General features: G+C 46.2%; 1 protein-coding gene across 2 annotated transcripts in view; it reads left to right on the plus strand.

Annotated features, from left to right (window-relative positions):
• The window catches only part of Wipf3 (WAS/WASL interacting protein family member 3), a 75,125-nt gene extending 63,238 nt beyond the window's left edge, over positions 1 to 11,887 (plus strand). Inside the window, exons 7-9 of one of the 2 annotated variants that reach the window (XM_052173763.1) lie at positions 316 to 417; positions 8,462 to 8,538; positions 9,478 to 11,887. In XM_052173763.1, coding sequence (XP_052029723.1) covers positions 316 to 417; positions 8,462 to 8,538; positions 9,478 to 9,501 — 203 coding nt within the window. In that variant the 3' untranslated portion in view covers positions 9,502 to 11,887. The remainder of the gene's footprint in view (positions 1 to 315; positions 418 to 8,461; positions 8,539 to 9,477) is intronic. The other variant, XM_052173764.1, reaches the window with a different exon arrangement.
• The last annotated feature ends 1,905 nt before the right edge of the window (positions 11,888 to 13,792 follow it).

Raw genomic sequence — 13,792 nt, forward strand, 5'->3', positions numbered from 1 at the left:
AGGTCCTTCCCCTGCCTGGAGCCCTTCTGTTCCTCCAGTGGCTCCCTGAGGTGGGCGGAGGATCTGGATCTCAGACATGGGAATGGGGAATTACAGCACCTGGCCTCTGGTGCATCCCCTTGTCCCGCCAGGAACAATTGAAAAGCAGGTGGACTCTTGGAGAAATGACCCTGCCATCAAAACCCTTGCACAGCGCAGGCAAGCTGCAAGCAGGGTATCCTGCCAGGATGACCAGTGTGCCTCTGAAAACAGTCACACGTGGGTCCCAGTAGTAATCTAAGTAAACTCCAATTCCCGTATTTCTCACATGTACAGATGACTTCGAGTCTAAATTCACGTTCCACTCCATGGAAGACTTTCCCCCTCCAGATGAATACAAACCTTGTCAGAAGATTTACCCCAGCAAGGTCCCCAGAAGTAAGTACTGCTCTACCAAGCCCCTCCACAGTGCAAGGCACCTACAGATAACACTGTGCCTTTACTGTACCTTAGCAAGGATGCTGCGTGTGCAGACTTCCATCTTAAGCACATGTATTTGTCCTGATGCCTAATGGTTCACGGAGAGATGTCTATAGAATGCCAGTGTTCACTGGCATCCTCTTGGAGATGTTGAAATGAACCAGGCATCCTTCCCTCCCCAGGGCCTTTGGCCGGGAGACTTGACAACCAGACAACATGGGACATGGGCTCCTTGCATTCATATCTGGAGAAGAATCTCATTAGATTCTGGCAAACTACAAAATAGAAAATGATCAGAGGCCAATGGTTGTCAACCTTGCCTACACACAACGACGACGACGACCCTGCAGCCCTTTTAACCCCTGCAAGCAGTCAAGAGTGAGAGCCAGGGAGACAGGTGTCAGAGTTCCTGAAAGCTGCCCGCTGTCTGCGATGCACAGCTAAAGTAGAACCACGGAGCCGGGGGCTCTTCCTCCAAATTTCAGCTCACAGGCAGGCTCCAAAAGGCACTTTCACTTAGCTCCATCCAGTCTAGAAAGGAGGAGGCTGGATGGATGGATGCCACTCAGGGCCAAAACGGCAGGAAGGCCAAAGAAAATAGAGTTGGAGAGATGACTGCACAGGGATTCTGCAGCTACTCCTCAGTAGTTCCTGTGCAGAACTAGATCATTCCATGTGGCAGAAGGCAGGAGATGGCAGAAGCAGCAACATGAGGTTGGAGGTGTTCTTATCCGACCACCAAAGGAGAGCCTTAGTCCCACTCATGTGCACTCAAAAGGAAAATTACAGCTTTAAGGCTGGCCTCAAACCCAAGTCCAGGAACAATAGACTCATGTACCTGTCCCTGCAGAGGGTCTGTCCCTGCAGAGGTCCTGTCCCTGCAGAGCCCTTCCATGGGACTCACCTCCCTAGGAACAGAATGGGGAACGTCTGTTCTGCTCAATACAGAGAAGCTGCCAGCATCCCTGCCCCAGCATGGGCACAACTCTCTCTGCTGGCTGTGCTCACTTAAGACAGAGGAGCCTGCTGTGCCCTCTGAATAGCGATAAGAAAAGAGAGCTGTAAATGCTCTGGAAGCCAAGCCTTCTCAAGGTTCTGATGAACAAGGAAACCAAGCCGTGGGTGGAAGTGGGCACGTGTCTGCCTAGCATTGCTTTGCAGGGCAGTAGAGGCACTTGAACTGGCAGATGCATAGTAGACATCAGATGCCACAGAGAGGAGAATGCCAGGTTCACCTCACACGCTGTATGGATGGGTATCTTAGTTAGGGTCTCTATTGCTGATGGAACCCCAGGACTAAAGTCAACTTGGAAAGAAAGGGTTTATTTAATTTACATTTCCAGGAAGCCGTCCATTACTGAGGAAGTCAGAGCAGAAACTCAGGCAGGCCAGGAGCCTGGAGGCAGGAGCTGATTTAGGTCTTGGAGGAATGCTGCTTCTTGCCTTGCTCTTCCTGGCTTGCTCAGACTGCTTTCTTAGAGAACCCAGAACCACCAGTCAAGGGATAACACCACCCAGAGTGGACTGAGCCCTCCCTCGCTGATCACTGATTAAGGAAAGTCCCTGCAGGCTGACTTAAAGCTCAGTCTTCACCGAGGCATTTCCTCAATCAAAGTTCCCTCCTCTCAGGTGACTCTAGCTTGTGTCAGTTGACATAAAACTAGCCAGGACAGATGAGTAGAATTTTTTCTTAATGCATAAGAGTGCTGATGGTTATTTATAGCACACCTCAGTTAACTGATGTGAGGTTTGGGATTTGACTACTGAGGGAGCCACGTCGGGCATGGACAGGGAGGGTGGCAGAGTCAGAGATCCCTAGGTAGGGACAAAGCCACATTTCCCCATGAGCAGGAAAACATTCAGGCCAGGGACAGCACAGACCAGGAGAGCATTTTAGTTCAGGTGTATTTCACAATCCTCAGGGCCCAGTGTGCCTGCCTCTGGTGAGGCCATGCTGGCGGCCTAGGGCTCAAACTTATAAAGTGTGCACGGGTCTCAGATGGATGAAAATTTGAGTGTCTTCATAAAGAAAGACGGGGCAGGGCTCAGATGTCAGTCTGTTTCAAGGGCAAGTTCCCAGTGACTTAAGACCTCCTAGGCCCCACATCTTAAAGGCCCTACCACCTCCAGTAGTGTCACAAAGCCTTTAACCTATGGGCCCTTGGAGACACTCCAAATCCAAACTAATGGCACTAGTTAGACTCCAAAGAACTTTTAAGCTAGTGTTCAAAGGAAACCATGGAATGTAAATATTTATAGCCTAATAATAATCTGATAATAATCAAGAGTCATAAATGAACTGGTCAATGTAGTTGGGTATAGACGCACCATAAGATACAGTTCAACTCTAAAAAGGAGTCAGTGCTACGGCATACAACCCAGGTGGACTTAAAAGCACTGCGCTCAGTGAAAGGAGCCAGCCCTCCCCAAGACCACATTCCACCAATATGAAATGTCAAAAGTGAGCAGGACCATAGAGGTGGTTAGAACAGTGGCTGCTAGGGACTGGGGCTTGGGAAATGAGAGTGGCAGCTGGTTGGCCTGGGGTTTCCTTTTAAGGTGATGGAAAAGTTCTGCAGACAGCTACTGATGGTGGTTACACTTTATGAATGCATATGCTGTGGCATCCTTATCCACTGGGAGAAACCAGATACTTAGACCCAGCTCCAATTTAGATTAAATAAATTTGTTCTCTGTTGAGGTTTGGTCTATGGCTATGTATTGCAATGCTAAGTGTGGGCCCCCTAGATCTGTTTGCCCCAGAGAAGAGCTAGTCCACACATAGACCCAAGTGGCTCTGTGTGACCTTGCTCCCAAGTTATTCCTGGTTGGTGGATAAAGATGCCTACAGCCAATAGCTGGTCAGAGTTGAGATAGGCGGGGCTTGGAGGAAGCCACTCAGAGAAAAAGAAGCTGGAGAGAGGAGAAAGACACCATGGGTTAGGAGTCAAGAAAGCATGGCCCCAAGGACTGGCCAATTAGAGTTAAGAGCAGCCCAGATGAAACATAGTAATAACTCAGGGTTGCCAATAGGAAAGTAGATTCTGATAGCAGGGAGGGGCTGTCTGGCCAGCTCTGGTGCTGATTAAGGCTTATTGGAAATAATAACAGCTGTGTGTCTTTTCTCCAGGAACTGAATGGTCAAAGGTGTGGTAGAAGCCCTGCAATCTGTGCAGAAGGTGGGGTTAGGGTTGGGTTTTAAGGCGGCCCTCAGCAAGGCGTGTGTTACAGCTATCCATGGAATCCATAGCTGGGAGGTGAAATTGTTTTACTTCCTTCAGTTGTTTCTTACTTTCCCACTATAAAGTAATAAAAAGAATATCCCATCCCTTTCCCCACAGCAATAAATGGACTGTGCAGAGGCAAAGACTGCGGCTAATACCTCACAGCCCTGCAGGCTGCGGAGCCGGCCCAGGCATTCCAGGGTAAAGGTCAATGGCCATTAAGGATGCCTGGGTCCATAGTAAGTTTCTTTAGTCAACACAGGACCTGGGTAATTATCACTCAAGTCCGAGCACTCTAGAGACCAGGCAGTGCAGTTCATTTCTAAGCACAGTGCAGTCAGGTTAGGGCTGGCTGTCATGTGTCACACACACACACACACACACATACACACACACAATCTCACTAACAATGAATTTTGTTTTACTAATGTGTATTCAAGTAACCAAAAAAAAAAAAATCTTATCAGTTGGAATTTTTTAGGAAAATGCTTAGGTCACAAATACTTAATGTCACTATAGCAGGAAGGTCATTGTTTATGTGACCAAATGCCTGCCCACCAAATGCTCTTACCCACTAGAGAGATTTAGACCCGTGAGTACCACACATATACCCACGAGAGCCACACCATGGTAGAGGTTGGGAGGGGAAACGCCACACGTGCCATCTTAGTCCCATGTTCCCAGTACATCCATCACAGTCAGTTCAGTGGGAAAGTGGCAGATTTCCACCAGGCTGTGCTCACATCCCAGTGTCTACTTTCTAAAGGAATTTTCAGTCTCGAGAAAAATAAAACATGTGGCATGAACGTCCATATCTACACCAAGTTTTTAGTGTTGGCCTGATCAGTGTGATCACACTGCTACTCAACCAAACTTGAGGCTGAGTCTCGCCTTGCAGAACCAGGACTCCATATACCTTAAGTCATAGCCCTAGGCCTCCTCCTACCTGAGCCCCTGACAACCACCATTCAGTTTTTTCCCTATGATTTTGAATGCTGTAAATACCTGCTATAGGTAGAAGCATATGCTATTTGCTTTTTGTTGCTGGTTTATTTCACTTTGTAGAATATCCCAAGGAATATCCCAGGAATGTCCTTCCTTTAATAGTCTTTGCTGATAGACATACAGGTACGTGCATGTATTATACATCACATTACTTTTTTTTTATTTTTGTTTGTTTGTTTGTTTTTGGGTTTTTTTTTCCAAGACAGGGTTTCTCTGTGTAGCCCTGGCTGTCCTGGAACTCACTCTGTAGACCAGGCTGGCCTCAGACTCAGAATTCCGCCTGCCTTTGCCCCCCTAGTGCTGGGATTAAAGGTGTGCGCCACCACTGCCCTGCCATGCATCACTGTCAGACATTTGGACTGCTTTCTTATTTTAGCAGTTGAGAATAATGGAACTCATGGGTGTTCAGAGGACTCTTCAAGACTAGGTTTTCAGTTGATTTATACACACACACACACATCCTAAAGTACGATGTTAGGGCATAAGGAAATTCTGTTTGTAATTGTTGGGGGAACCACCATGCTGGGATCTATAGCAGTCCAATCACTCTTCTACATTACCACCGTCTGTGCAGAGTAGTTTCCATCTTTCCACACCCTCATCACAACCTTCAGATTTTGATTTAATTTTCTTTTTCTGTATTTTCATAGCCACTCCAGTGAGTACAGCTCTACATTGTCCAACTCTTAATTTAGAGGCATTTTTGATCCAACTTGCCAATGCTTTCCATAAGCTGTAGGACTTCCCCACCACCCTGCTATAACGAGCCGCACCAAGGGGTTCATTCTACAGAAATCAAAGGCTGGGTGTTCCAAGAGTGTGATCCTAAGTAGAAAAAGCACATGGCCACTGGTCACGTCTAGTTCTACCTCTGTGGTGGCAATGGAACAGGCAGGTCCCAGTAAGGTTGACCCCTTTCTTCTTTGCAGAGGGGGCCCACCCTCCTAACCATCACCTCAAGGGCACCCCCCTGCCCTGCCATATTTTAAAATATCCAGCCACGTGTACATTGCTAAACTACCTTCAGAGTAAAAAATTGCCATAGCATGAAGTTCCATCAATGGGTTTAAATTAATTATGACAGAGTCACATACTAGAACTCTTGTGGCCATTAAAAGAGTATATTGAATATTCAGTGACACAATAATTGTCATGCAAGCAATGCTACACAAAAAGAACATAAAAACACTTTATAAAAGTATATTGAATTGTGTATTGTATAGTAAAGGAGAATTTGAGTGTAGAAGTGCACAAAAGGTTAAATGTGGAGAATCTGCGTAGTTTTCATTACTTCTTTACTATTCTGTCCAGGTTTTTATAATAAATGTATATTGAATATGTAAAAATGTATATTGTTCAATATACAAAATGCATAGTGTATAAAATGTGTATTGAATATGTAAAAAATGTATATTGTTCCTTTCCTGCCAAGGTTTAAGCAGTGTTGGCCCCTGAGTGACAGGTCTGAAGGTCTGGTCTGTTTAAGAGTCCAAATGGAGTTAACACTTCACAGTGCTTGCTCTCCAAGACTGGTGTTAGCGCATCTAAGACTGCCTTAATGGCCATCCAAGTTTGTAAACCCTTTCCGCACCCTGTCCAAGTCCCACCTGTCCATCTTCCTGTTGCCTGTAAATGGATTTTACTCCTAGTATGAAAGTATAGCTGTGGTTAGACAAGGTAACAGGGCACCCTTGGTTTCCACATGACAAAATGTTAGGCTAGAAGCCATCAGGGGCTCAGTGGTCCAAGCACAGCTAATCTTTAAGCCCATGGTCCCTCTGCCTTTTATCCACAGCCATGTCCATGACTGAGACAGAAGATGGCAGTATCTGGCTCTCTGTACAACGGAGTCATGGGATGAGGAAGAGGGCTGAAATGCATTTCATATTATGAGCTACAGAAGCAAACGTGGAAACCCCACAGGATCCGAGTCTCTGCCCATCTGTGTGGAGACAGCAGGTGGCAAGTGCTGCACTTACAGAGTGACCCCAGAGAGGCTAGTGGCACCTCATAGGGGAATATCCCTCTAAGCTGCTCTGTCAATTCAGAGGATGTCCCAGCCACTCACTTCCAACAGCAGTGAAGTCTTTCTTAGAACTAATTAGTTTGCCCTGCTTTTTCACAGAGAAACTAATTCCTCCTTCCACTGTGTTCTGATTGACTTGTGGAAGCTGGTGGGAGCTGCCTACCTGTGAAGCCTATGTTACCACACATTAGTTTTCAGATGGGGGCAGATGTTGTTCCCAGAGTCCTTTGCGGTGGTTACCAGTAGGCCAGTGCTTAGGCAAGGCACTGACTGAGTAATGCTGACCGATGTGGCAAGTATCCCGCACTGCAATCCACAGGGGATACCAATCTAACTAAAATGTTCGTAACAGCCTGCCCATGAAATCTATGGCCAGTGAGAGGTTTGTCTGAAGCAGGCAGGCTGTATGTAAAGCTAAGGACCACAGTCTGCAAGCCTTCTCCCCCATGCGGAAGTACACCCGGGCTGCCTGTCAGTGTCTTGGTTCTTGTTACTCAAGCTAGCTGAAAAGCTAGCATGCTCTCTGTGATTGGCTCCAAAACACCTTTATTCTTGAACAAATGCAGTCCTTGTTTCGGACCTTGATCAGTGTTTTGTGAGTTTCAGAGCACTCGGTGAGGGTTCACTGAAAACTGTGCCTTACCTGTGAGACTGTATGGTGCCAAATATGTAAGACTCTAGAACGCTGCCAAAGTGTTGGAGATTTTTAAAATAGTAATTCTAACACCCAAGAAGGAAACTTGCTTCTTATGTTTTTTTATGGATTTTAAAAGCCTGTATTTTTCTTGTCCTACAATTTCACCCCCCAAAACCATCTTCATGAACATTCAAGCCGCTGCTTGCTGCTCTGTAATGTCACCCTAAATAAAGCTCCCAGCACCTAGAACCTTTTGTCAGAGACGGTTCTCAATAACCACATGGCTTTTAACTGGCTCAGAAATGCAGATTATAGAGGGCATTGTGAGACATGGCTGTGGAGTCCCTAGTCCACCACAGCAGCAAGACAAGGGACAGGTGGCAGGGGGTTCCTGCCAAACGCCTCAGGGGAGAAGATACCAGGAAATGAGGTCCAGGAGCTCTGACTGAAGGGAAATTTTGGGAGCACCTGGAGATGTGACTTCAAAACTGGAGTAAATCATCTTTAAAAAAAAATTAGACTTTTGTTGTGACACTAGGACAGGAAATTGGAATTGAATGTGGAACACACAGGGTAAGAAGCATTGGGGTCCCCCTCACCCTACCCCCACCCCCCACCTCTACCCCCACCCCTACCCCACCCCAACCCCCGGTTATCTTCTACATTCTTTCAATTCTTAACTGTGTCATTCTGTCCTGGGCAACTTGTACTACACTGAAGCCCAATAGATCTTGGACATATTGTTGGAGCTTCAGTAAATGGAAGCCTGAATTCTTCCGATAGTAATCTTCCTCCATTTTAGCAGACCCTGCATGGTACTTGACACTGAGACAATGGCAGACAGAGAAGTGTGCCCAGAGGCCTGGGACATGCCAGTCAGAAAGGCCTTCTCACACATCACTGCCTGTGGCTCCCTGATCCCACGGCGTGTGACACAGAAGACGGGTGGAAACACACAGCCCGGGGCCAGAAGGCAGAAGGTTTCAGGTTGGGCTCATGTTGCCTGGAGATCTTCTGCTGGTATTCTGAGTGCTGGTTTAGCAGAAGTGTCTCCACAGAGTACAGAGGCCCTGGGCCAATAGATGGTGAGATCACTCTTGTTTCTCTCAGGCCGCACACCTGGTTCCTGGCTCCAAGCTGAGGCAGCTGGGCAGAGCTCTGATGACATCAAAGCCAGAAATTCTCAGGTAACACCTCCCTGGGCCCTGAGTATAAAGCCTGGACTTCTCTGGGGTTCTCTCCCTGTGGATCACGGCTCCCAAAGGGGTCATATCGGATGTCCTGCAGATCAGATATTTGCATTATGATTCATAACAGTAGCAAATTAAAGTTATGTTTGGAGGGTGTGGCACTGTATTAAAGGATCTCAGCATTAGGAAGGTTGAGACCCACCACCGCTCTGCAGGGATTTCTTCTCTGTAGATGCTTTCCTCTCTGACTGCTCTTCTGTAAGAAGGCCATTTGGTGTACCTAGAATGAAACACCTACAGTTTCTGCCCTGTGGTAGGGGCTTTCCTTAGAGTCGGCACGGCATACAGAAGCAGTTTTACTCACTCAGAACCCTGCAGTCTCAGTCAGTCCTGACTCTGATCATTCCAGAAGCCCGAGGAACGCCCCATAACATCTGAGACAAATAATTTTGTGTTCTCGATCACCTATAGAATAGACAGTTCTTTGCAGCGTTTTCTTCCACCAATGTTATAATGATTTTGGCCAAAGTTTAATGACAATTTTAATGATCTTGGTTACATGTAATTAATTGTCAAAGCTTGGAGGGAAAAAAAACCACATAAATACCTTGTTCTCACCCAAAATAGCTCTCTATTTTAGAATTTTCTAGCCTGGATAAGGGTGACATCTCTCACGGCTCGTGATGTGGGCTTCTCTTTAGAAATCCTTTGTTTCTCCAAATGCATGAATTTAGTCCTTTCCTGGTCTACTTTTGTTTCCAAGTTTTATAGTGATAAAAATACCTTACAAGAATGACTTCAGGGAGAGAGGCTTTACGCATTCGTGGGGGCAGGCACTTGAGGGGACAAGTCTGAGATCCCAGCCATGGCATCTTCCATAGGCAAAGAGTCTTCACGAGAATGTTTTTGTGGTAATATTCTGTCATGTTTCTGCAGTTATCTCTAAAGGCACTCCGGTGAGAAGATGGTGAAGCCAAGGTCCTGGGGTTCTGGATTAGATGGACACCAGGACAACTCCTCTGGACTCCACTGTACTCAAGCTCTACGCATTTGACATACAGGCTCTGGACGGAGCATTTGTTTATTGTAAATATGATTTGCACGAACCCTAAAGCACCATTTTAGTCAACTTTTATTTGAGTAATATTTTAATATTTTTAAAATATGCATCCTGGCATTTGTCTGTCTTGTACAGATGGCGCCCTATCCTGCCCGCCCTGTAGTGTCCACTGTGACTATAATACATGCTTGCAGGCTGGTCCTTCTGAAACCTCTTCCAGAGAGAGCATCCTTAGTTTTCAAGTAGTCCAAAAGTCATAACTATCCACAACAGCTTCTTATTGGCATAACTCTCACCACACCAACTGCAAAATCAAACCAAATAATGCCTTATAAACCATACAGCTCAGAGAAAGCAGTGTGTCCCCAGGTCCTGGTGTTGCCACACAGCTTCCAGTGAGCGAGATGCCATGTCTCGCTTCTTTTTAGCAGTACAGGGATGTCATTTTGCTGCCTAATGTATATATGTATCCCAATGCAGAGGCTAGAGTGGGCGTGGCCCCTCCTGTGCCTTCGCAGGGCCCCTTTTGTATCTGAATTCTTTTACAAGTAGCCAATTCTCTTACTGTTTACAGCATCCCTAGTGCCCAGTCTCCACATCCCTTCAGCCCCTCCAGGTTCCCAGCTCCGTGCTGGTAGTCAGGGTAATGTCAGCTTTAGGAGATTTTGATATCCTCCCACCCCTGCAGACTACAAATATATATATATATAGCTCATGATTACGATAAGGTTATTTTTACCTCAGACATCTCCCTTCCCAAACTCTACTCAGAGTGTAAGATTTACGTGGAAAATACAACATATATATAAAAACAAAACACACACACACACACAAAGGAAGCTGAAGAAGTAGATCAACTGGTCACAGACCTGCCCCGTAAGCCTAAGGAGTACACAAAAAGCTGGGTGTCGTCGCACACCCTTGTTATTCCACTGCTGGGGACGCAGAGGCAGGCAGATCCTTGTGACTCACTGGCCAGCCAAGCTAATCAGGGAGCCCCAGGTTCCAGAAAGTGGCACTGTCTCAAAATACACGGTGGCAACTCCTGAGGCCACAACACCCAACGTTGACCTCTCAGAGGCTCACGCATTACATGTGCACACGCAACCCACACACGAACATATGCAACCATATACAAACTCACAGAGAAGAGCAAAGCAGCTCTTGGAGTCTATCTCAAATATCTGGCCCTGTTGGTAGGAATCCTAGAACACCCATCAGCCCAAAGGACATGCCCTCTGAGCTGAAGAACACAGACAACTCTCTTGCCTGGTGGTTGTGCCTGGGGTGCCCAGCAGATACATGCAGTAAGGTCAGCTGCCCTGAATAGACAGACAGCCACGCCCGGCCAGGGCAGCTCTTCACAGCCTTCTTTGATTCTCCAAGGAGTGAAGTATGATTTTGCTTCTCCCGGCCATGCAAAGTCATAATCATTAAAAAAGCTTTCATAACTACGATGAGGGCCATCAGGAAGGCAGCCCTGCCATTGAAGTAGTCTGTTTGCCCAGTGAGTTGTCCACATACTACGTGAACCATTCATGTACACTGTAGAACACCATGTTCTACGCTACTGGTACAAGAATTTAAACTATTCAAGAGTGAGGAGATGTCTCTGTAGTAGACCTCTGCTGCCCAAGCGTGAGGAGCTGAATTCATATCCCCAGGACCCACATAAAAGCTGGGCGTGGGGTGCATGTCTGTAATCCTTGTTAGAGGGTTGGGAAAAGTTGGGTAGAGGCAGCCGATCCCAGGAAGGTCAGAGGCCAGCCAACCTAGCAAAAACAATGAGCTGCAAACTGCAGGTGTAGTGAGAAACTCTAGTAATAAGATAGAGATAGACCAAAAAAGATACCTGTGGATGGCATGTGCACACACACACACACAAACACATGCACACACATACACACATACACATACACACGTACATGCACACATACACAAAACAAATATTTTTTACAAAGTTATTTAAGGACAGAAGGAAGGAACAAGCAGAAACCAAAAATAGCCAGCCAGGAGCAGTCTCAGGGATCTGGCCTGGCAGCTCTCCTCAAGACCTGCCGTGGAGCCTACCCCTCCACGTCCGAGTGGGCACATTCAGTTCCCACCAGCAGAGTGCAGGCTAGGCCCCCGACCGTGAACTCCCACGTGGAGACGCCCCTGCTCTTCTTGCTTATCCTCACATTGCAGACTGTGACTCCCCCAAGGTCTCACCTGTATTTTGTATTTATTGGTGTCCCCTGCTGCAGACTCATTCCTTTGTACCTAATAAACTTTAATAAGTGAGAATGCATATGGTTGTTTCCCTGAGAAAACTCATCTGTGATCCCCAGTGCTGATCTAGGCCTTTTTGGTTGACATGTGATGAATACACGTTTGTGGGATATGGTGTGCGGCTGTGGTGTGGGAATGCTGTGTATAACAGGCATAAGTACTAAGACACATTTGTAAGGATCAGGAGGGCTTAAACATAGGACAGTGATTTCTGGAACACCAGGAATAGCACCCTTTAATATATATTTATTTTTATTTATATGTATGATTATATGTGTATAGGCCATGTGTGCAGATGCCCATAGAGGCTAGAAGAGGGTGTCAGATCCCCGGGAGCTAGGGTGGCAGGTGGTTCTCATGTTGGGGACTGACCTTGAGTCCTCTGCCAGGTCCTGGTCTGCCCTGTCCCAGAGCATCAGCAACCTGCAGGGTGTGTCCCAGCCTGCCCTTGCCTACCTTGCTTGACTGCTCACTGGTACCGCAGGCACCACGCCCAGTCGGGCTGAAGCAGCGCTCCTTTCTCTCCAGCTCCATGTCCAAGTCTCCCATCTTCATTGATAATATGAAAATTGTCCCCAAAGCATTAAAATGTTATCACTGTGTTGTCATCCCTCTAGCCCCTGGAACACCAAAAATGTCGGGGTGGGGGTGGGGTGCCTCACATACACATTTTAAAAATAGAAAACAACATACTTACCAGTTTTATTACTGTAGTGTGGGATAAGAATGTTGCTTATAAATTCTGCCAATGTATTGATTTGAAGGTTTTTTATTTTTTTTTTAATTTTTTTTTTATTTTGCAGTCCCGGGGATTGAATACAGATCTCTACCACTAAGGAAAGCGCCAACCTAAAACTCCTAGTCTCCCCCTGCAACTCAGCGAGCCCTTTAAAGAGGCTCTTCTGCCACACAGGGACCTCTCCCCTCCACAGCTGTGTTTCTAGTGGACACAGAAGCCTGGGCAAGGGGAGATGAAGTTCATCTGGGGGACGGGCTGAGCGCAGAGCCGAGAGGCAGAGAGTCTCTTGACTATTGGGGATTAAATTACCTAGTCTCAGTTTCTTCACCAGCCAAATCAGGGTAAATGCATAGCTAAGATGAAGAGTTATGAAGACACTGTCAAGCTCTGAACACTTGGGTCCCAGAGCTAAGTAAGGGCACAGGCCACACTCTGGAAAGCAGGCAGGCTGTATAGTTGACCCTTCTAAATATTTCATGTAAACAGATATTTGTGTGTGTGTCTTTTTATGACATTCATTTTGTCCAACACAATGTTCATACATACTGTATGTAGCATGTGTCAGAATTGCCTTCTTTTAAGGGTGAATAGTACTCCGTTGCCTAGGTATACCACATTATGTATCCATCTATCCATACATCCATACATCCATCTATCCATTTATCTATAGGTAAGTAATTAAATAAGTCAGGAAGCTGACTGAACAGGCATCTTTCTGGGCCTCGATTTCAATTCCTTTGGTACATACTAGGTGATAGAATTCCTGGGTCACTTCTGGAGGACCCTGCTATACCTCTCCTGGGCATATACCCAGAGGATTCCCCAGCATGCAATAAGGACACATGCTCCACTATGTTCATAGCAGCCTTATTTATAACAGCCAGAAGCTAGAAAGAACCCAGATATCCCTCAATGGAGGAATGGAAACAGAAAATGTGGTATATATACACAATGGAGTACTATTCAGCAATTAAAAACAGTGAATTCATGAATTTTTTTAGGCAAATGGATGGAACTGGAAAATATCATCCTAAGTGAGGTAACGCAATCACAAAAGAATACACATGGAATGCAATCATTGATAAGTGGATATTAATTAGCCCTGAAGCTCTGAATACTGAAGATACAATTAGCATATCAAATGATTCCCATGAAGAAGGAAGAAGAGGTCCCTAATCCTG

This window comes from Apodemus sylvaticus, chromosome 2 (assembly GCF_947179515.1).
Source record: "Apodemus sylvaticus chromosome 2, mApoSyl1.1, whole genome shotgun sequence".
Taxonomy (NCBI): domain Eukaryota; kingdom Metazoa; phylum Chordata; class Mammalia; order Rodentia; family Muridae; genus Apodemus; species Apodemus sylvaticus.